Source organism: Solanum stenotomum, chromosome 11 (genome assembly GCF_019186545.1).
Source record: "Solanum stenotomum isolate F172 chromosome 11, ASM1918654v1, whole genome shotgun sequence".
Classification (NCBI taxonomy): domain Eukaryota; kingdom Viridiplantae; phylum Streptophyta; class Magnoliopsida; order Solanales; family Solanaceae; genus Solanum; species Solanum stenotomum.
In genome coordinates this window covers 43,292,624-43,316,569 of record NC_064292.1, presented here as the reverse complement: position 1 = coordinate 43,316,569, position 23,946 = coordinate 43,292,624, and the positions used below count along the sequence as shown (strand labels likewise).

At 31.0% G+C, this 23,946-nt stretch overlaps 3 protein-coding genes across 4 annotated transcripts in view; 1 reads left to right on the top strand and 2 right to left on the bottom strand.

Annotated features, from left to right (window-relative positions):
* LOC125845036 (E3 ubiquitin-protein ligase BRE1-like 1) overlaps positions 1 to 23,946 on the top strand; it is a 187,823-nt gene that overhangs the window by 62,220 nt on the left and 101,657 nt on the right. The gene's annotated exons all lie outside the window — the stretch shown is intronic.
* Positions 1,834 to 4,700, bottom strand: LOC125845046 (uncharacterized). The gene is made up of 2 exons (XM_049524459.1): positions 4,249 to 4,700; positions 1,834 to 2,515 (listed from the first exon to the last, which is right to left on the bottom strand). Exons 1-2 carry the CDS (start codon positions 4,565 to 4,567, stop codon positions 2,187 to 2,189), a joined length of 648 nt encoding a protein of 215 aa, XP_049380416.1. The 5' UTR covers positions 4,568 to 4,700; the 3' UTR covers positions 1,834 to 2,186.
* LOC125845038 (eukaryotic translation initiation factor 3 subunit F-like) lies at positions 12,891 to 22,833 on the bottom strand. The gene is made up of 6 exons (XM_049524433.1): positions 22,481 to 22,833; positions 19,425 to 19,504; positions 15,153 to 15,382; positions 14,609 to 14,730; positions 14,392 to 14,505; positions 12,891 to 13,201 (listed from the first exon to the last, which is right to left on the bottom strand). Exons 1-6 carry the CDS (start codon positions 22,700 to 22,702, stop codon positions 13,112 to 13,114), a joined length of 858 nt encoding a protein of 285 aa, XP_049380390.1. The 5' UTR covers positions 22,703 to 22,833; the 3' UTR covers positions 12,891 to 13,111.

Below are 23,946 nucleotides of genomic sequence, written 5' to 3'. Positions count from 1 at the left end.
CATGTACACCCCTAAATTACAACATATGCCAAACAAGTGAAAGGGGATAGAAAAGAAAATACTATTATATATATTTACTATATATGAATCGTAACGAAGGAGTTGGATGTTATCATTTCTACTATACAAAATTAAACCAAACGTATTGTTAGACATTAGAACATACGAATAAAAAATTGTATCATATAAACGGTAATAATGGAGTGAGATATTATTTCAGAATGATACAAAATGCTATATAAAATATCATGAAATGTATTCCATCAGACACTAGAATAGATTAATGAAAAATAGTATAATTGGAAATGTAACGATAGAGTAGGATGCTATCGTTTCAACTTCACACATAACATGGGTTGACATTTCTACTTTGTGATTCAGATACTATACACAATTTGACCAAACGTATTGTTTAACATTAGAACAAATTAACGAATAAAATAATAGTATCATCTAAATGGTAATAATAGAGTGGATGTTATCGTTTCTACTTCGCATGGTCCAAACGTTATATCAAATAGGGAAAATGGTATAATATACCCTCAACTTTGTCATTAGAGCTGATATACCTTGTTATGAAAGTGACTCATATATACCCCTACTATTATACAAATGGCTCACATATAAGGGTATATATGAACCACTTTCATAACGAGGGATATATCAGCTCTAAATGACAAAATTGAGGAGTATATCATACCATTTCCCCTATATTTTATCAGACACTAAACAACCTAATNTTTTTTTGTTGGATATTTTAGTGTCATTACTCATATCATATTTTGTGTTATTTTTCTAAGAAACACCTTAGATAGTTGTATTTTGGTAGGACTAAAGAAATATTTGAAGTACAAGTAAATTATATGTTTGTATGAATACTTTACCGGAAAAACCCGAAAAACCCGAGGTTGAAAAACCTGAGTTTTATTGGTTTGGTTTAGTTTATAGATTTAAAAATTCGACACAAATGATTTGATTTGATATTTGAAAAATTCGAACCAACCCGATCATGTAAATCCCTAAATTACAACATATGCCAAACAAGTGACAGGGGATAGAAAAGAAAATACTATTATATATATATATACTATATATGAATCGTAACGAAGGAGTTGGATGCTATCATTTCTACTATACAAAATTAAACCAAACGTATTGTTAGACATTAGAACATACGAATAAAAAATTGTATCATATAAACGGTAATAATGGAGTGAGATATTATTTCAGAATGATACAAAATGCTATATAAAATATCATGAAATGTATTCCATCAGACACTAGAATAGATTAATGAAAAATAGTATAATTGGAAATGTAACGATAGAGTAGGATGCTATCGTTTCAACTTCACACATAACATGGGTTGACATTTCTACTTTGTGATTCAGATACTATACACAATTTGACCAAACGTATTGTTTAACATTAGAACAAATTAACGAATAAAATAATAGTATCATCTAAATGGTAATAATAGAGTGGATGTTATCGTTTCTACTTCGCATGGTCCAAACGTTATATCAAATAGGGAAAATGGTATAATATACCCTCAACTTTGTCATTAGAGCTGATATACCTTGTTATGAAAGTGACTCATATATACCCCTACTATTATACAAATGGCTCACATATAAGGGTATATATGAACCACTTTCATAACGAGGGATATATCAGCTCTAAATGACAAAATTGAGGAGTATATCATACCATTTCCCCTATATTTTATCAGACACTAAACAAACTAATAAAAAATAGTATAATTTGAAATGTAACTATAGAATCATTTCTACCTTGCATAACATGGGTTAGGCAAGAGTTATAGACACAAACATAGACATGCATATAGATGTAGGATAAGAGGAAGAAATCAATTCATGTTTTGAGCATTATCCTTTTTTCTTAGACAAATCAAGAAGTGGCTATAACATGGGATTGTCTCACATATTAATTTTAGAATACAACATATGCCAAACAAGTGAAAGGAGATATAAAAATAACAAATAAAAAAGGGGAAAAAGCCAAGCTAATCTTCACAAAAGCTATATTTCCATTCACACTTTAAAAAGGTAGCTAGGAGATAGTAATAAGTGGATGAAAGCTTGGCCCTCTTTTTTTACTTTTTTCTTAGACATATAGCTCTTTTGGTTTTTGCTTTGCCTTGTTATGAATTATATATATATAATTCATTGTTTGGTTTTTCTCTTTGTAAGAGTCCTTATCCATCCATATCTCACCTTCACACCTTCTAATTTGGTGCCCACATGATTAGCATTACCACCTTTGGTAGATGATCTCTTTAATTTAATGAGATGGAAGATGTGACCAATCCGCTTTCGCCACCTAAGTTGCATACGTGGCTTTGTAACATGCTCTATTAATGCAACTTTATTAGACATATTATTATTGTTATTGTCACAATGCTTAATTAGTGACAACTTTGGTACTGTGCCAACTGCTCCCTTCTCCCATGAGCCTACTCCATTATTTTCAAACTTTATTGAGATAAAAGAATCTACAAACAACAAAAAAGTTGAGAGTTAGATCTATAAAATAATGAGTAAAAAACAATGATTGTTGTTATTTTACTTGCATTTAAAGTCAATTCATATCAACAACAAAAACCAAAAAAAAAAAATCTCAATAAAATAGCTAGATAGTCATATTTAATTTGAATGAATTACTAGTTATTAGAGAGTTATAAGCAGTGCCGGAGCTATAATTTTCATTAAGGAGATTGAAAAAATAAAGAAGTATATATACGAACTAGCTGAAGGGTTTCAATATATGTACATAAAAAATATTTTAATCAAGTATAAATAGTATAATTTTTCACTGAAGCTATAGCTCCACTCCTAATTATAAGTATGCAAACAATTATATTAACTATACTTCATATGCAAGGTTAATTTGCGTAACACATAATTTTGTAATACTATAGTATAAGTACATGCACTTTTTATGGAAAGTTTGCACAAAACTCAACTATGAAAACAGAATACAATTGAAAATATAAAGTTAAAAAGGAGCAGGTAGATAATCATAAATTTTCTTATTAAAAAGGCACTTATTTGGTGCTAGTCGTTATTCACTTGCTACCTAATGTTCAAAATTACTGTTTTTTCCTATTAACTTATTTTTTTAAGTAAATTGGGTTTTGTATCTTTGTAGTTTGCATGTTGTAGTTTTTTGATTATATATTCACGTGAACTCATAACGTTCGACCTGAACTATATGCTAGTAAATTTGATTTAAGTTCATAGTTTTCATAAAATGCTTTATTGTTAAATGGATAAAAGTAATTGAGTAAAATTTTATGCTACATTTATCAATTTTATGCATATAATAATAATATGACATAAATGTCCAAATATATAGAACCAAGTTAAAGTAAAGGCTGAAAAATTCAAAAACATCATAAGTTCCCAAGAAAAGGGACCTGGCCAAAAGAAAGAAAGAAAAAAGGGTGGGGTGAGGGGGGTGAGTAGGGACACAATTGCTGATGGCTGATGCAATATAGATTTAACAAGTTCAACTAAGTCCAACAATTTTTCTTAAAATATATATATATATATATATTTAGTGAAGGAAAATCTTTTACGGCTAAATAACTAAAATTTTATGTTAATTCCATTTAGCAATGAATTTTAAGAAAATTTAATTAGTTGGGAGTTTTTTAGTTATGGATTATCTATGAATTTCGTAGCTAGTTTCATATTTTCTTGTAACGAAAGGGCTTATGAAAAATTACAATGTACATGAAGTTGAAATTATTTTATACCTAGAGCTAGCCTTTGACCTTAGATTTTGAAATTTTGTCTTTCACATTACATTTTGTCAATCTAATTTTCAAATATATTTAAGCCAGATTTTGAGACTTCCACTCACAAAACTTCAGTATTAAGTAAAATACATGCTCAAATACAACTTCAGAAACTCAATTTTAAAATTTTAAGTTTTCAACTTCAAAATCTATAGCTTAAAAAGAACATATAATATAGCTAGGTTGAATTCTCAAAGGTTTTTTCACGTGTATACTTTTATCTTTTATAAATCTCCTCATTAAAATTCTGATGGTCTCTCTTTATCTATAAGTATGAAAAAAACAGTAAAATTTCAACAAATACGAAACTCTAGTGTAAAAAACAAGAAATTATGATATCAATCAATTTTAAATTCTGAATTGATCCATGAGAATTTAAGAAGGAGAAAAAGAGAAATGAATGGTTAATTATGTAGTAGTAATACCTTCATAGCTACAAGTGGAAGAAACATCAATATCATGAATAGTCTCTTTGCGTGAGTGTCTAATATCAAGACGATTGAAAAAAGAGGTTAAAGCAAATATCTTTGGTAGATAATGCATTCTTGAATGTTCTTCTCCATCATCATTATTAATCTTCATCTTTTCTCTTAAATTAATAATAATCTTCTTCTTCTTCTTCTTAATCATCTTTTCTTGTTTAGAAGCTAAGATTAAGAGTCTTTCATTCAAACACAAAGCACATACTCCCACAACCACTTCTTTTGGATGGAAATAACACAAACAACTAGTGTTGTCATTCATGTTGTTATTAGTTAGTTTAGTTGAAGAGAAAGAGAGAGTAGTTTCAAGTTTAACAAAGTTATAAGAGAAGTGTAACAATAAAGAATATATATATTGTGTGTGTGAATAGAATTGAAGGAAAAAGAAAAGTTTGTGTTTTGGGTGTTTTTATGTGTGGAAATATATATGGCTTGAGCAAGTCTTTAACCCCTCCCCCACACTATGATCTTGACACGTAACTAAATGTTGGTCTTTTGATCGAGGATGAATTATCAACAATAATTTATGGACACAATCTTTAAACATCTAATCTGGTCTGATTGATAAAAAGAGATAATTTTGGGATAAATTTTTAGTAGTATATTTTTTAATTCTTTGTTTAATTATAAAGCTTGTGATAATTTATCTCAAGATTAATAATAAGTATTGAAATAAGTTATTCCTGTCTCTAGGTGAAATAATAATAATTAATCTCAGGATAAAATAGTTAAAATGATAAAAATACACCTTCAACCCTTTTTTTTATACATCACTTTTCATATCTTTTACATGGAGGGTTTTTTATTTTTTTTGTAAATAAACAATTTATGATTAAAAATTATGCAATGCATATTATTTTTAATATATCAAATCAAACATTCACTACAAAATAATACCAGAATAACTAATCTCAACATATCTAATTCCATCATAACTTGTCTTCAAACCAAATGACCCCTAAAGAATTAATCACTCTTAATTAATAGTTCAAACTATATAATATTATCAGTGTAAGAAATAAGCATATCGTCGAGTTATCTTCTCTCTTTTTTTTTGGTAANTCTCAAGACTAATAATAAGTATTGAAATAAGTTATTCCTGTCTTTATAATAATTAATCTCGGGATAAAATAGTTAAATTAATGATAAAAATACACCTTCAACCCTTTTTTTATACATCACTTTTCATATCTTTTACATGGAGGGCATTTTCATTTTTTTTAAAAAAATAAACAACTTATGATTAAAAATTATGCAATGCATATTATTTTTAATATAACAAATCAAACATTCACTACAAAACAATACCAGAATAACTAATCTCAACATATCTAATTCCATCATAACTTGTCTTCAAACCAAATGACCCCTAAAGAATTAATCACTCTTAATTAATAGTTCAAACTATATAATATTATCAGTGTAAGAAATAAGCATATCGTCGAGTTATCTTCTCTCTTTTTTTTTGGTAAGTAACAGATTGTACTAAGGGAAAAATATACAAATTGGACCCATTAGGTAAAAGTGTTTACCCAAATAGGATCCAATCCAATATATTTATCCTGGTTGGATCCACGATTCAAACTAATTACCCGAATGCCCCCTTGTTCTATTCACTGAACCCATGCTTCTTCATCTTTGATATCATTAGAGTATATATATATAATTTAATGGTATCGATAGACTCGGATGGTATCAAGCAGTAATTGAACAATTTTTTTCATTAAAACACTGCATGTTCCTCGCTTTGATGTCATCAGAGTATATATATACTCCAATAGTATCAAAGAGTAACTGGGTAGTGTTTTCACTAAAACATTGCTTCTTCCGCATTAATATCATCAGAGTATATATATATTGTACTTTGATGGTTAATACCAGTAAACGCGCATTCATAGTTAAAAACAGGACATGACCGCTTGTAAATAATTTCACTTTTGGGGCTACATCTATTCTTTTCCCTTGTATTAATCACCAAGTGAAACATTACAAAATCGTTGCCAATTTGCGCTACTAGATAACCTACTAAAATAGAAAAACTAGAGGCCTAACCAATTATCTATAGCAAATATATTAAAAAACATGAGTTGGTGTACAATGTACATAGTTCCTTAGCCCTTAATTAGAGGCTCTCACATTACACATATAGTCTATTTCTCTAGCTATGCTATAGTATCCTTGAGACTTTCTCATGTAAATAAATTATGATCCTTTATATAAAAGACATGAATCCTTTTCAATGTGCTAAGTCCCAACATGTTTTTGGCTTTTTTTGCGGTCGTTGCTTTGTTTCGTCAAGTTATCTTTATATTATGGTAGGTAATTATCTTATTTTTAAGATTAGAAATTCCATCTTTTTTTAAAAAAAAATCTACTTAAACCCTCTTGTGATGTGAGCAAATTAGGAGATATAGAATGGGCAAAATATTTTAGTTAGGAGTAATGTGGGGGACTATACACTTTTTGGTATGGGGTGTGTGTAGGGGGTGGGGGGTCACATAAGTAGACAAGTAGATCTACCATTGGAACCAAATTAAAGCTTGTAAATATGATAATGAAACTGAAAAATCCATCCATCCAAAGACATTATAGTATTAGTTGGACAATTTCCAACTAAGTTAATAGCAATGGGGCTATATATATATAAAGTCTTCTAATTAAAGACTTTGGACTATGTCTTTTGCATTAATTCTTCTAGACCAGTCAACTTATCTAGATTAAATCATCAATCACTATTTTGAATTGTGTGATTTATCTCTTTCTTTATTTTTTGTGTTTTAAATCAATGACTAAAAAAATTGTCTTTTTCTTGTCTTGAGGTTACTTTTCTCTTATAAGATATAAATAATCTTTGACTATATTGTATAATCGTCAAATATAAAAAAGATGGGTCATAATCTCATATTCTCATTTAATTTACGTTCCCTTGGTTTTTTATAGATAATTTTGACTACTAAGTAGTAGAGCACATGGCATTAAATCATCGGACACATAAATATCTAACACAATATACACGATCTTGACTTTTAACACATCAAAAAAAGATAATAATTATTTTTTATTGGATCCTCAACATTAATACTTACGCACTGATCAAATCATTTCTCAAGACCTAAGACTGAATATAAATTAATGTGAGTACTATGATACAACTCTCATATTAATCATTATTTTTAAGGGCGTGTAAAATCTAAAATGAACGAATAAAAATGACCGGATAAGTCAATGTTTATTTAATTCATACACCTGGAATGTTTGAATATATAAATAAATGACTTTTAAGTTTGCCTGGAATTTAATGATCTTTTGTAGTGTGTCAAAAATAAACATGTTAAATATTTGATTTTAATTAAGTGAAGGTGCTTTCCATGTTCTTTGACACTGTCATATTTCTGCAATTTTAATGAAATCATAATCATATCTAAGTCTAGGTTTAAAATAATTTTAAAAATATGTACTAAATAGTTTTGGTCCTTTATTTATTTTTATTTTTATTTTTTTGAAAAAACTAAAAAGAAAAATGTGTTACATAAATTGAGACAGAAAAAGTAATTTTTAACAAACTTAAAGGACTAAAACTATTCAATTCATAATTAAAGGATTATTTTAAAGATGGATTCAAACATAAGGGACTTTTTTTTGTCATTTTCTCTTAGATTTTTATTTATTTAACAACATAACCAATTAAACTAAAAAGAAATTGAGAGAAAAATGATGAAATTATAATTTAGCCACCAAAGAATGAAGAATGTTTTATTCCCTTTTTCCTTTATTTTCACATATTTTCACATCTTTTAGGCAATTTTACATACTTTAATTTTTATTAGTATTAATTATGGTTAACGTGGTAAAAACTTATTCACACCTAGTGTATACATCAAATTAATGCAATTTTCATAGTTACATGATTTAATAAAGTAAAAGTCATGTATACATCAGATGCAGGTAAGTTTTATCTGTGTTAAAATTATTGAAGTTAAATTACATTTTACTATGTAATACCCTCAAAGTGTTAAAGGTATTTTGTAAATGCCTTTCTTTATGATTTTTATAATTATACAAAGCTACAACTTATTCATACTATCCTGTTGGAAGGAAGTTAGGCTCTTGCAGATCTCTAGTCTAAAATTTGAATTGATAATTATTTTACGTTTGATAGAGTCTAGTTTCATACCAAATTGAAATTATTATTTTGTGATAATTCGAATTTCAAATAATTAATTTGAAATTAGGTTTTGATAGTTAAAAGTTTTGTACCAATAGTCTTTTGATTTTCTTTTTGAATGAATATTTAGCAATTATCAGGGTTAGAAGGATACATATATATGAGTGGTTCTTTTTTTTTTTTTTATTATTATTTTGATTTTCTTTTTGAATGAATAGTTAGCAATTATAAGGGTTAGAAGGATACATATATATGAGTGGTTCTTTTTTTTTTTTATTAATATTTATTAAAATGCATTATTTCTTTTATTTTTTCATTGCAATGTAACTTGGAAATACCTTACTTTAGTATATTTGTTTATTTGCTACAGATTCTTTATGTTTTATGATGTTTATACCCAAGGACAAAAAAATATAGGTGTCAAATTGTATCCTATAATAGTGGAAACAACTCATCAAAGGAGAAGAAAAATGGTTCATATTCTAATCCATTTAACTCTTATCAACTTTAATTTTTTAAATTAATTTGTTAAATTATCAACATACTTTTTAAAGAATCTTTATTACGGTATATAACATATCAAGAAAAAAAGAATTTTAAAATATATAAAATTTTCTCATAAATCAAATCAATTTTTAAATGGGCTTTTACTTGGACAAGTCAAAATACACTTTGGAACAACGTTAATAACAGGTCGAAATCATAGGTCAAAATTGACGAACACCCGTTAGTTATGACCTAAAACGAAGTAAGAGTCGATGAACTAAACTACATTATATAGTGGATCAGTTAATATTAAGACACGTCCATTGATTTTAAAAAAATTATAAATACTAACTTTTATTTGAAAATCAATTGAAGGACTCTATCAATTTATATAAAAAATTCAACATCACCCACCTCCAAAATCAATCTTATAAATCAGCATCAATATCAAAAAATTTCAAACAATTTTATAATAACTCTATCCATGTAAATCAGCATCAATATCAAAAAATTTCAAACAATTTTATAATAACTCTATCCATGTGAGCTTAAAATATTAATATTGAATGCATTTAAACTAATTGGACCAAAGAGGAATGGAAGGGGACCAAACAAAAAAATTAATTGACTATTCATACATGTTATGTCAACTTGTTTTAGATTTAAGGTATATTTGTTTTCAAATTATTCCTTTATTATCTTAATATATAAAGTATTTTATAAATATTAATTCTCATGTATCATCCACATGATTACACTATTTTGAGTTTTATAATTTGTTTGGTTAAAGTTTTAAAATATGCTCATTTTATTAGTGTTTTTGTCGTTGGTAATTATTGAAAATAAAGGTCTTTCTTATGAAGTATTTTTTAAAAAGATGGTTGGAGGTTAGGATTTTTTTTTTTATTATTTTAATGGAAACAACTTTTATTTTATTTTGTTTTACTAATCTCTTCAAATCCATCAACTTATCACACATTAACAATTATCACACATTAATTGTTATTCACTCCACTCATTACATATTCTTACTTTGTCAATGGAGTACATTAGAAGCCTTGACTTGTGTACTTCTTACTTCTTTACTAGTAGTTTTGTTGTTATAGTCAGGGGTGTCAATGGTACACGGTCGGTTATTTTTTTAAAATTATATTATTTTAATTTTTTTTTGGATATTTTATAATATATAACTAAAATCAGACATATTAAAATCATTCCAATTATATTGGTTTCTCTTCGGTATCGATCAACTTTCTTTTTTTTGTTGGCAAAATTACGTGTATAAGCAAATATATACTAGTTAATTAGTTAGCATAACTATAGTTTACCTTAATTATAATTTGTGACCTACTTTTAGCAATAATTACCCAGCTCAACTTTTTAGTTTTGTTTAATTCGCATGTTTGTATAATTCGGAATTTGTATAACTTTTGTATAATTCAGAATTTGTATAATATAATTTATATAAACTGTTTACACTTCTGATGTTTGTAATTGTATAAATTTGTTATTTCGAGTTTATACAAAAATAACTGAATTATACAAATGTACCCGCGAATTATACAAATGTACTCACAAATTATATAAACCTACAAATTATACAAATCCGCGAATTATACAAACGAGACAACTTAAACTGTAGCTACAACCCGTAAATATACAAACTATAGCTATGGAGCATAATTAAATTTATTATAATGGCTATTTGTGAAAGTTCCCCCTTTTTTTTTTTACTTTTAAAATATCACCTCAAAGTATACTACTATTAATATATTTCTTTCACAAATATGTTCCTGATGAAGCACTTTAATTTTTCACCGAAAAGACAAGAATGTAAAACCTTGTTGCCGTATTGTTAAATATTTAATAGGAGTGTGTGGATAGGTTTTGTTGTATTGTTTGATAGAATATCTATTACAGTATCTTTTAATTTTCAACATAATTAAGTAAAGGCTAATTAAAGAGCAAAATCCAAAGTTGTCTAGTCACCAAAGGCCTAAAACCTAAGTTATATTTATATTTGAAAAATGTTATAAAATATATCTATATATTAAATTTAACATATTGTTAATAAATAAAATATATTTACATACATGTAAGGTTATTCGGTTCGGTTAGGGAATTTTTCAATTTTTTTCATAAATTAAAAAGACCATCCAATTGTTCCGAACAGTTGTACACTTAAATAAACATTCACGATTTTATTGAAAAAATAGCATAAATCGGTTCGATTGGTTTGGTCAATTTTTCATATTCTTTTGACACCCCTATTATAGTAAAAAGTCAAATAGTCAATCAACTAAATTATCAAAATTTCTCTCCACAGTACTTTTTATTTGTAAGAAAGGAGAAAAATTATCAAAGTGATTTATTTTAAGTCTTCTTAATACTTGACTGTTTGAATAATATTTAATCAAAGGATTTGAACTCCAATTTTTACTCTAATATACAAATGATGATACCCCCAAACTTACTTTTTTTTAAAACACATAATTACATAGAGGTAGCGGAAAGAAAAAGGGGAGGAAATTATAAAGTGGGGACTTGAATTCTCACCAATAAGGTGAAAGTCGTGTAGCCAACCAACTGAACTACTTAAATCTCCCAAACTTGTTATTACTTCAATATAAAAATGTATGATCATAAGTTATGTCAACATACTCATATTGTTGAGACTTGAGAGTTGAGACTACATAAATAAATCGTTAATGAATTCTCCTGCTTTTTGACAAAGTTTTTTTTTACCTTCTCCATTTTTTTTTTGTGTTCATTTAGTCACTTGAACCCACAACATTAATTTTGGAGGTAGAAAATGTTTAAACATCAATATGATGTTTTTCAACAAAGGTAGCATCACATTGATGTTTAACATTAAAGTTGGAGGTAGAAAATATTTAAACATTAATATGATGTTTTTCAACAAAGGTTGCATCACAATGATGTTTAAATAAGTTTGAGTAGTTACTAGTTAAATTAGTTAAATTGTATTAGATTGTACAGTACTACATAAATTCAGAGATAGTTTTTTTTTACCATTCTAAGATGTCTCAAAATGGAAAGTATTTCGTGCAAATAAGGAAGTGTTTGACGAAGGAAAANATATGATGTTTTTCGACAAAGGTTGCATCACAATGATGTTTAAATAAGTTGAGTAGTTACTAGTTAAATTGTATTAGATTGTACAGTACTACATAAATTCAGAGATAGTTTTTTTACCATTCTAAGATGTCTCAAAATGGAAAGTATTTCGTGCAAATGAGGAAGTGTTTGACTAAGGATAAGATCAGGAATGAAGATATCTAGGATAAGGTGGGAGTGACCTCTGAAGTGGATAAGATGAGAAAAGTAAGAATGAGATAGTTTAGGCATGTGAAGAGGAGATGTAGACTTCCCAAAGAAGAGGTGTGTGAAGTTGATTAATGGTGTGAGTTGAAAGATGTAATGTATCTGAGTGTTTTCCAGCAAGATCGACTTGGTGGTCATACTTGTACCTATTTTTACCAATAATATTAGCACTATTCTATAGTTTCTTCTTCTTCTATTTCGGTTATCACTTGTGTTTTTTTGCGCTCGATTATCACTGTCATTACTATTCACTCTTCTATATGTTATATACTCTTCATTTTGTTTTATTTCATTGATGTTACTACTTTAATTTCTTCATTCTCTTTTTCAAACTGATTTGCAATAAAGACCTTTGGTAAACTTCTCTATCTCTGCAATATAGAGATGAAGGTCCACATACACTGAACACTGGGTATGTTTTTTTTTAGGCAAGTGTCAGACTAAACATTTCTCATTACTAACAAATGAGGTTCACAACAATAGATCCAACAAAATAAAAGTTGAAAAGAAACTAATGCCAACGCTCAATAAAGCGATTTCAGGCACATACAAAAAAAGATTAAAACTCATCCTCAATAGATCAAAGTAGCCTCAGTCTTCACCATTTATGATATTTATCTTGTACAAACCGAGGGGGAAATCAAAGAAGCTACAATGTAAACTAATAACGAAATATAGCATACAATTCTCCAAACTGATGACACCCTGTTGGTCAAAAGGACCAACCCTCATCATCATTCTGACCAAAAATCAGTTACCTAGACAAATTTTCCATGTTGCACTACAAAATGAAGAATGAAGTAATCATCATCACAGAATTTGGGCAGCAGTGTTTAGTTTTTCTGCGAAGCTCAGTTGTGTCCTTGTGAGGCTTGCCAAGTAGAGCAAGAGCAATTGATCCTGCAAGGAAAGTTTTAACTCAGGTTCAGCCAGCCCAGTCTGATTTAAGCTTCATGCATATTAATAGTCACTGACAAACTCATTAGACGCAAGAATTTCAGGGCGCCCACATCCACACAATAATCCTACGACCACTCAGAGCAACTTCAACTTTTTGCTTGGAAGGAACTTACAGCCCTAGCCCCTAAGACCGTTTTTTGTAGCACAAACACTTCATGATATTGCAACTTGACCCTTACTCAACATTCTATTAACACAACAGAATCACAATGTTTCGTCCAAATACATGTATTTAATATGAAAGATCATATGGTATTCTATCATACAAAATTTAAACTTGCAAATAGAAAAGAGAAAAAAAAGAAGGAAGAGTTGAGCGGAGAGTGGGGAAAGCCTGGTTGTTGGGGAGTCGGAAGTTATTTTGATTAAAACTAAAGAAAAGAACCAAGACTGAAGTCTTACAAGGAGAGGAAATGGTCAGGAATGAAAAGCACAATAAACCAGTCAAAATTCACACTTTATGAAAATTCAAAAGCACACAAAAAGACTACATTTTCCAGATTCTCTACCCAAAATTGACACATCTCAGTTTTTACTTTACCTTTTAAGAGGCAGTAAAAGATGTATGATTACCCACTGAACTGTCATTCTTGCAGGAACTTAAGCTGCTGCTGGTCAATTAACGGCGATGTTTTAGGTTGAACGGGGCACTATTTCAAACTGGGAAGGAGGAAAGGGGAAAGGGGTCTAGATGGTTAGGATAAGGGGTAAGAACCTGCAGGGTGGAGGGGCCAGCTTCCAAGTGCATGGATTGGGAAAATCATGGCAAGAAGAAAAGGGAAGAGAATCTCACTTTTTTCTCATACCTAAAATTGTCTCAAGTAGAATGAGAAACTTTATTCTTTAAGATATTGAAGCAGAACTTGCTGAAAGGATTAGCTCAAGGCAGAAATTGCCACAAAGCTAAGTGGAGGGACACTAAAGTACGTCTCATTTCCACAAATTAACCACCAAAAGGTGATTCCTGACATTTCTAACTACAGTGCATAAAACTAGGGAGAAATAAAATGATATGTCTACATTCGTACTTTCTTTTCCATCTTTTCCACTTGGTTAGGCAGGGTGGAGAGGGAATAGGGAGGAAACATTGGACTTTAGCAATATCCAATTTAAAAGTAACAAGCAACTACCTCGAGACCATCATTAACAAGCTTATCGAAATCTTGCGGTGAGAGCTTGGGAAGGGAAGCCACGGTATCAGTTATGAACCTTCCGATTTTATTGTCTTGTGGCACACGTCCTTCCTGAAAAGGAATATCAATATCGAAAATGACTTAAACAGGAGAAAAACAAGTGCAAAAATTGAGTACTGCAAGTGCAAAATTTTAGTATGGCAAGTTCAGTTACCACAACATCATCAACATATTTGTAGATGTCATCAATCAGAGCAAGTAATCTTTGCATTGAGGCTTCCATTCCTTCAAGATCGTTGGGAAGTTTCTCTACCACAGTCGTCTTGAGTATATCAACTAAAGTAAAGGAGCATAAGAGAAATCCAGTGAGAAACTTCATTGTGTAAACTGCAAAGGTAATTAACATGACTTGTGCTCCCACCAAACACAGAGAAGATGCTACTTCTTACTCTTTATAATGGAATATATTTAGAGTATGGCTACTTTTGCATTTCTCCTTTGGATGGATGAAAATTAAATCACCAAAATTATTATAATGAACTAATGTACCCAATTCAGTAAACTGCTAAAGCAAGAAATCATTAACACTTCCCAACCAGATTCCCCACTCACCCACCCCCAACCCCTCAAAGTTCAGTCAACTACAATTCCCTGATATCAGTTTATGGGAAAAAATCAAAAAACAAAAAGGAAACACAAAGAATATTCATGAAAAAATAGACTATCCTATATGGTATGGGAGGTAAGTGGAGACATACATCCAATCCTTTCAGCTTCAACCATGCGCAGATCCAATGGAATTTCCTGAAATTGTGCAGCAAGCTGCTGATCTCCAATAGACAAATGCACAGAAACAAATCCTTTTACAGAAGCTTCTCCATTTGTGAATCCAGTGTCAATGGTCAAATGTATCGGATTTGTAGTTTCTCTAGAAAAAAAATCATGAATCAAAGCACTACCACCTGTTACTCCAAAACCAGTAGAAAACCTGTGAAGTTCAAGTATCAGATATTCACAGTTTCATTAGCTCTAGCATTACAACCTTTGACTCATTCACTACTACATAAAGTAGAAAGTTCACAGATCAATGAATGACTTTGGTGGATGCAGTAAATATTCAAGACAAATGGAAGTTAAAAGCAATTAGAAAGTATGGACAAATGACAGCAAGAATTCGACTACGTAATATGCAACATATAGTAACCAGCCCCCAGTACTATTAAGTCATGAAGACAACAAGTAGGTGTATTCTGTTAATGAACTATTCATCAGTGTTATCAAAGGCGAAAAGCGCAAAAAAGCTCTAAGGTCCGTAGGGGCTTTAAGGGCAAAGCGCAAATAAAGTGTGGGTTTTAATGAAAAAAGGCGCAAAGGGAGAAAAAAAATACAAATGTATATGTTTAGTCCAAGACTAATAATTATAAACAAGAATGACAAATATATGACCAAAGAAATTGAAAAAAAATTATGATAAAGTGTAATATCAATTGGTTAGTGTCATTTCTTCATAAGAGGCTCATTGGCAAGGAAAAGTTTGTCTTAGAACCTTGATGACATCACTGAAGCGCACATAAAGCGAGGCGAAGTGCTCAACATGTTTTGAGCCTCGCTTCAGGGCTTAAGCACGCTTAAATCGCGCCTTTGATAACACTGTTATTCGTACAGTGAATTCAATTTTCCTTTATGAATTAAAGAAGATTTTACTGCACTTTGGGCATAAACACCCAAATACTAGCAGTGGTACACAAAAATAGAAAACCTAAAAAAAGACTATGATTGTCTACACGTCACTAATCTCCTATACATAAAGGAAACACATGATGCACCAATAAAAGGGGGATAATAAGAGGCTATTCCTTACTGTGCAAGAATATTTTATACACCCTCAAAAGCTCTCCTATTTCTTTTTCTCCAAACTACCCACATAAATGCGAGTGGAGCAACCTTCCAAGCCCTACTTCTCCTCCTCTGCCTTGCCTAGTTCCAGGTGAACAGTTCTTTCACTTAATTGATTGTATTCCAAACCATCTCAAAATTTTCCACCATAACCGAGAAGCTACCCGATAATATCGAAGAAGATGATCCACATATTCACTTGAATCCTCACACATGAACAATAACTGTATCCTCTTCTTTCACAGGTTCTCAGCCATCAAAATTACTCCTTTTGTGGATCCTCCCCTCTTTCTCAAGTTCTTAACCAAAATTACCCTTTTTGTTGCTAACTAAGTGAAGAACACACCTTTCTCAGAATCCTAGGAATCCATGCCAATGAATGTGGAAAGGCTTCCTCTTTTATGATAAAAAGCTTCCCTTAAAATAACTCAACAGAAAATACCTTCTTTTTTTTTTGAGAAGAAAATACCCCATTGTTCACGTCCTCAACATGCAAACATCAGGATGATCCTATGGTGTTCTTTGTTTGTGAAATAATTCAACTTTGAATTCCATCACCTCCCAATCTTGGGGATTTCTCCTAAAACTCATGTCCCAAAATACTTCTCTATTATGTAGCCTCTGAACTTGTTGGACCGTTAACTCTTAACATGATATTCAAAAAGTGTTGGGAAAAGTAAGTTTCAAAATGTTATTCTCGCGCTACAAGTTACCCCCAAAAACTAACCTTCCTCCTATCCCCTAGCCAAAATGACACATTACCACTAAACTCGAACTTCTAAAGATATTCACCCACATCCTGCACCCATAAGGCATATTTCACAGCTTTTGTCATCCAACCCCCATCCAATACCCCCATATTTCGCCATTATCACAGATCTCCACAAAGCAAGTTCACTAGCCCAAACCTCATCCAACCATTTCTCCCACTAAAGCTTTGTCGAAACTGAAGACATGTATCTTCAAATAACATAAAAAGTGTCATGACCAAAGCAAAATAGTAAAATCAAGTAATCAAGCATAGTCTGTTAAGCCGTCTATACAAATAGAACTTCACAACCATATCTTCATAGTGTTTGACAGGCTCATTAGTGAATGTAAATGCAAGCACTCGATAACAACTTTCCACGATACCATATCTATGTATCATAAATACACCTCCAACGCTCTCCTGCCAATCCCCATCTACAAATTCACAAATATATCATCCTTGACACTTTTTACTAGCAGGTTCGCTTACCCGATAGAGATACCCCTATCAAAGCCTTTAGCAGAAGGAAAGGGAGAAAACAAAACAGCCACAATGAACATTTCAAAAGAGCAACAAAAGTAGGAAACAAAATGAAGTTTCACTATATGCTTCCCTGATAGAGACATCCTTCCAAAAACATAATGCAGGAAGCTCTCTTGGAAAACAGAGTTCCTGTCGCATCCTTAACCTCGCTAGAACTACAGCATTCAATTTTTTCACCTACTTATTGAAGAAGATATACTTTCTCTTTCCTTCAAAGGTCATGACTCCCAAGCCCCAAAGTATTAAGGGGGGATATATGTACATAAAAACCTAAGGAAATCCACTGCAATTTGTAGATATGAAAGTATTTTAAAAGGGGGTAGGAGAAGGAAGAAGTCATTAGTCCCAGGATGGGGGCACCTGCCACAAGAATTGTGTGTTTTAAAAAATAAATGATTTATAAAAAAAATTAGAGAAATATATTAGAATGTAGAACATCAAGACTACTATAAGTCACCGAATGCTTAGGAATATTGTACAAAATATTTATGTATACATTAATACCTCTCTAAATTGATAAAGGCGGGACCATGAAATATTATTATTTTGTAGAGGTATTATTTAATCGATATATTAATATTTATTAATTTACAGAGTGTTTCGACACCGAAAAATTGTTCATGGATGAATTCTCAAAGAATTTGAAAGAACCCACTTGTGAAAACGTCATTCATGAACTTGAGGTCATGATTAATAATCTCGGTTACCACAATAAAATTGACGTTAATAACCTATTGGATGAGTGAAAATGATACATGTTCAGAGATGCAGAGCTTAGAACAAATTGTGGATATTATTGGAAAAACAACGTTGATGATAAAGTTGAAGATGGTACAATACCTTTGGAACCAGTTACGCGTAAGGAAACACTTAGACCTAGAACTTTTCACAATTTTATGGTGCAATTAGAAAAGACAACACCGAAACTCTTGGATGCAATAAGAAAAGTTAGAGATGAGTTTCAACTAGACTTAAATTTTAACAAAAAGCAGAACATAACAAAATCATATTTCACTAAATTTTCTTAGATATATTTGTAGTTTTAAAGAATTATTAATTTATAATATTAATGAGACCATATATTTATATAGGGGTAATCTAAAAATATATTATTTTATTATCTTATGGAAATGAGTGATTTTTTCCATTGACCCAAGTCGGGACCGGAGGAAATTATTATCTTAGAGAAATTATTAATTAACCGAGTATCAATTTAGTGAGGTTTTACTTTACATATGTGATGCCTACACACGCATATATAATATGGTCAAATACTTCAAAAAAAATCTAGAACGGAAATTGTTAAAAATAAAGGTAGAACATCAAGAAACCACTATAAGTTACCGAATGTTTAGAATATTGAACAAAATATTGATATATACATATATCATGCCTACACACACATATTATGGTCAATACTTCAAATAAAATCTAGAACGGAAAATGTAAAAAGATAAATGACAGAGTAAACAATGTGTAGAGTATTTCTAGAACGCATTAGGCATCATGAGAATTTAGCCACCTATGGTCATCTGTGGTAGTTTCCCCCAAAAAAGTCCCAACTTTGCCACTTAATATATATATATGAAATAAATGTAGCATATGTTCACATTCCAGACATCTTTTTCATCTATTATCAAGCATGGCATGCTCCAAATATCATATTCCAGTTTTAATCACGTGCATAAGAATATACAGTGCTATTTATTTTATAAGGGTAATGGACACTAATGACTTCATGTTGCAGCAACACAGAAAAGTACCCAAATCTGGAAATAGTTGGATCTAAGACAACACAAAGAAACATTAACCCAAAATTAAAACGGAAAGGTGGAATTACCATCCAACAATGACTTCCTTTGGATTCACCTTCTGATGAGATGATAACATATTGTGATGGTAATCACTATCCAAGGCAACCTAAAATGAAGGATAAAATACCCAAAAAAAGGTCATCAAGAGCATTACAAACATCCAAAAAGAAGTATGGTCCATAATTTTCACACAAAAAAATATGGTCTGGAATAGAAATGACATTTCAGCGCATATCACAAAGTTAAGAACACAAAGCAACATGGGGAAAAGGGAAAGAAAAAAGATATAGCAATTAGGCATAAACTGCTCTATCTAAGTGTTATCAAAGGTTTGCTTCATGCATGCTTAATCTCAATATCATGCAAACTAGGCGCTTAACCAGTGCTGTCAAAGCCAAAAACCATAGAAAACTGCACAATGTCTACTGGGGCTTTGAGTACAAATTAGGATTAAAACATGAGCTTTAGTAAAGAAAGGAGCAACAAAAAAAACAACAATAAGAACAAACAACAATCACATTGAAAAAGTAAATAGAAGAAATTACAACCAAGTGAAATATATGAAGTGAAAATCGTTAAATTAACTTTAAAGCCTGACATAATTATTTAGATGCAGTTTTAAGTTTTAGCCAAGTCAATTGACTTCTATTAACTTCAGACCAGAGAATTTTTATTTTTTTTCCTTCAGACTAAAGAAAAATTGTAAGGTGACGTTTTAACTTCAGATAAATTTCCTTTCATATAAAGTAACAAATTTATTGATGAAGTTTCTTTCACAATCAATATATCTCTCTGGCTGTTATATTTATTGTTTATAGTTGACGTCTTCAAGTAGAACCCATGGTCATACACGTGCATGCCTTAGTGATTTGATACATACACTGAAGTGCCACCCCAAGTGAGAAAAATGCCCATCTCAGGCTTGATGTTGCGTGAGGCTTAAGCGCATCTCGAATGAGCCTTTAATAGCACTAGGCGCTTTGCCTCGCTTAAATAACATTTACTTTTAGCCCAGGAACCTATGTTTTAAGGCATGCACATTAATACTCACATGCTAATCTTGAAGAGGGAATCAGTAAAAATAAAGCAAGGAACTGAGTCAACTGCACAGGAATATTTGGAATGGAAATGATTTAGTGATTGGATATAGGAAATTTTAAGGAATAAGAAGAAAAACACTACACTGATATCACTTAGAAACTCAAAGCTTCATTTTTGTATAACAGAGAAACAAGTGGTGGTTGAGCTTGATTTATAAGGTTTCTGGTTCATATATTCCACTTATTGTAGTGTCTTCCAATCTTAATTCTAAAATGTGTAATTCTAGTTAGTTTGTTCCTTTCATTACACCAGATGCTTTAACCACACCTCGTGCTTAAGCTCTAGTGGACACTGAGCCTTTAATGCTTTTGGCATGTGGCAACACTTCATTGAAAATATTTCGTAAGATCATTCAGCTCTTTACCCATATCACAACTATCAGTTATTTTCCTGGCAAAGTAAATAATCCCAACAAATCAAATTAAATACATATATAGGTGGTTCATGTTAGCTTTAACATATCTATTTGTTATACTGAAATCCTCTGCATAGAGCCATTTTCCTCATATTCCAAGTAACTAAAACGACCAACAGCATTTCGTCTCCATGCCATCATTGGCATTTATTGCAATACAGGACATCCTTTCTCTTTAGTTACCTGTTGAGTGGTTCAATACTATTCATGTATCAAGCCCCACTTTTTTCAACCTCCAAATAAGGATTTGCTACTATGATAGAATATGTGTTACCTTCCTAAAAAAATGATAAAATAATATGAGGAGGAGGCAGAGGCACGCCCAAGAAGGCTTTCAGCAGTACATTATCCACGCTTAAAAGAAAGATACCCCAGGATTTCAACTTTGGCTTCTCATGGAAAAGGAAACAAAATAGAAAATTCACATTGAAGAAAGAAGCTTGTTGTAGAGTTTCGCCATTTTTTTTGGATAAGGACATGATGTAGTATTTCACTTTTTTTTTTTGGATAAGTAAAGGACATGATGTAAAGTTTCACTCTCTTGCTAGCAGATTTCAAGGTATCTCAGTCAACTGTTCCAATCCCCTCTGTTTTTTCTTCTTTATAATCTTTTGCTCTACTCACATTCTCGTCTCATCTCGTCTATGTGAATTTACCTTCCTCGCATTTTTTGTTCAGATTGATCATGGCCACCATGATTGGTAAACATACAATGCCATTTAAAATGCTAGAAACCATAAAAGAAGAAATACGGAACTGGTGAACATCAAAATATTTACATAATGTAGTAGGATCACTCCTCTCCTGTCAAAGTCATTGCCTCAGTATCAATCTGCAATACAATCAGGGCTACCTATTCATTGGAAGGCTGATTTCTTTCTGACATGTCACAAAAGTATTTCGTGTTGAGCAAACATGGTGCCAAAAATTACAATTTCCTATATAGAGATTAAGCATTTGACGGGTTGATTGATGCAATCAAATAGGATAATATTAGCAACTCTGCCAATTATGTGTTTCCTTTTTTCTTCCATTACTTTAGCACAATACTTATCATTACACTCATTTGTTCGTTTTCCCTAGAGCTATGATACTTTGAAAACAAAAATAAAGCAGAAAGACACACTTTAAGCTACAGAGGAAGCACTACTATTGTATATTATCCATATAAAATCCTATTGTTTGGTATTTTGTGTGCATGTTTAACCATTAAGCTATGCATACAAAACACAAATTTCTCTTTTTGAGAGATGGTAAATGCACACAAGACACAATTGTACTAGAAATCACTCACAATTTTTGCACTAAAACTTAAAATCACAATTAAGCAACTCATCTAGAGCAATCCTCTTTATATCATAATTTTACTGAAATTTACACAATAGCATAGTCTCTTCTCTATTCTCTCTCATTATCCCTGCCCCCAAACTTCTGTACCTCTATATCTGTCATTTTAAAATTAAAATGAAACTACTAACTAGCAGATATCAGTGTTCATCATAAGTCCAAAAAAAGGCCCAAATTGACCCCAAACACGAAAGGAGAATTGTCTTTTGAGAAAAGAACCTGATCTTGTGACTCGGTATGGGGAACTGCATAGGAATTGCGAATGTCTACAGTACCGTCAGGCAATACCGATCCAAGAAGAGTGCCAATGATTCGGTCGGCTTGATCGGGACGTCTGACAAAGCAGTCACATATGTTGAATATGACTAAAGGGTGAACCTTTGCGGATATGCCGGTTGAAGATGGTGAAAATTGCAGTATGGTATGATCACTGGAAGCCATTGTTGTTCGTCGGGAAGAAGGCCAAAGAGGGAGAGTAGACGGTAGGTGGTAACGTTACTAGGGTTTTTGCGCAACGAGTGCAAAAGAGATTGAGAAGCAGATTTGGGCCCTCTAGAGTGCTTTTTCCCCTTTAGACAAGAATTTTCATTGGTAAAATGAAATTTTGTAATATGAAAGTAAATATTTGATATGTATTTACTATTAATAATTATAATTTAAGAGAATTATATTTGTAACTAACTAACTATAGTTAGAATCTTATAACAAATTTCTCTTTTCTTTCTCCTTCTCTCCCTCACCCCTTGCCTCTCTCTCGCCTCTTTCTCTCTCTACTATACAAATCATAATGGTTAATGACACAAATACTAGCCGTCAGTAATACAAATGGTACCACAAATACACACGATAACACATAAATACAATGCACAAGGCAATAGATGAATACAAAAGTACATGAATAATAAAACAGTTTGTTACAAATTACAACAACGTTACAATTGTCTTTGTTTATACAATTGTATTCATCGATACATATTGTGTTCATTAATATAATTGATACAATTGATTTGCATCAAGGAATTGAATACAACAATCTTTGATGCAGTTGTATTCATTGATGCAAATCAATTCTATTCGTGATACAATTATCAGTCAGGGTTACAATTATTGATATGATACAATTGTATCTTTCTGGCTTCTCTTCCAGATCTCACTCGTCTCTCTCCTCTCTCTCCTAATCTCATTAGTCTCTCTTTTCCTTCTAATATCTAGTTTTTAAAAACAAATCAATTGTCCTTGTGATATTATCAACTAGATATACAAATCGTGTCTATCTCCCTCTCTCCTAGATCTCGCTTCCTCCTTCTCCCAATCTTGCTCACTTATTTCCTCCTTCTAACATGTAGATATGAATTATAATTAAATAAAATATAGCTAAGACGCCTCATTATATTTCTGATCATAGATGTTTTTGAAATTTCCTCTTACTTGTATATCTTTTCATAAAACATTCTTGGGCACCTTATTTGGCTGCCTACTTCATTTTTTGAGAAAAAAATAAAAAAAATAACACCATTTACATCTATTTATCGAACGTAGCATTAATTTTAAAAAGTCGTGTTGTGTTATCAATATAAGTTTTTGGAAATTTTTACTATGTATGCGGTAGTACTAGTTGTATGAGGGGTTATTTTATTGTTATTATATTCTTATTTGTGGGACCCATGCTTTATTGTCCTTCTTTG

Excerpts from the sequence above, each read along its gene's own strand:
- LOC125845046 (XM_049524459.1), bottom strand. The coding sequence starts at position 4,567 with ATGAATGACAACACTAGTTGTTTGTGTTATTTCCATCCAAAAGAAGTG. Across the intron at positions 2,516-4,248 it reads TTCCACTTGTAGCTATGAAG|ATTCTTTTATCTCAATAAAG; the intron begins GTATTACTACTA and ends TGTTGTTTGTAG.
- LOC125845038 (XM_049524433.1), bottom strand. The coding sequence starts at position 22,702 with ATGGCTTCCAGTGATCATACCATACTGCAATTTTCACCATCTTCAACC. Across the intron at positions 19,505-22,480 it reads ATACCGAGTCACAAGATCAG|GTTGCCTTGGATAGTGATTA; the intron begins GTTCTTTTCTCA and ends CCTTCATTTTAG. Across the intron at positions 14,506-14,608 it reads AATATGTTGATGATGTTGTG|GAAGGACGTGTGCCACAAGA; the intron begins GTAACTGAACTT and ends ATTCCTTTTCAG.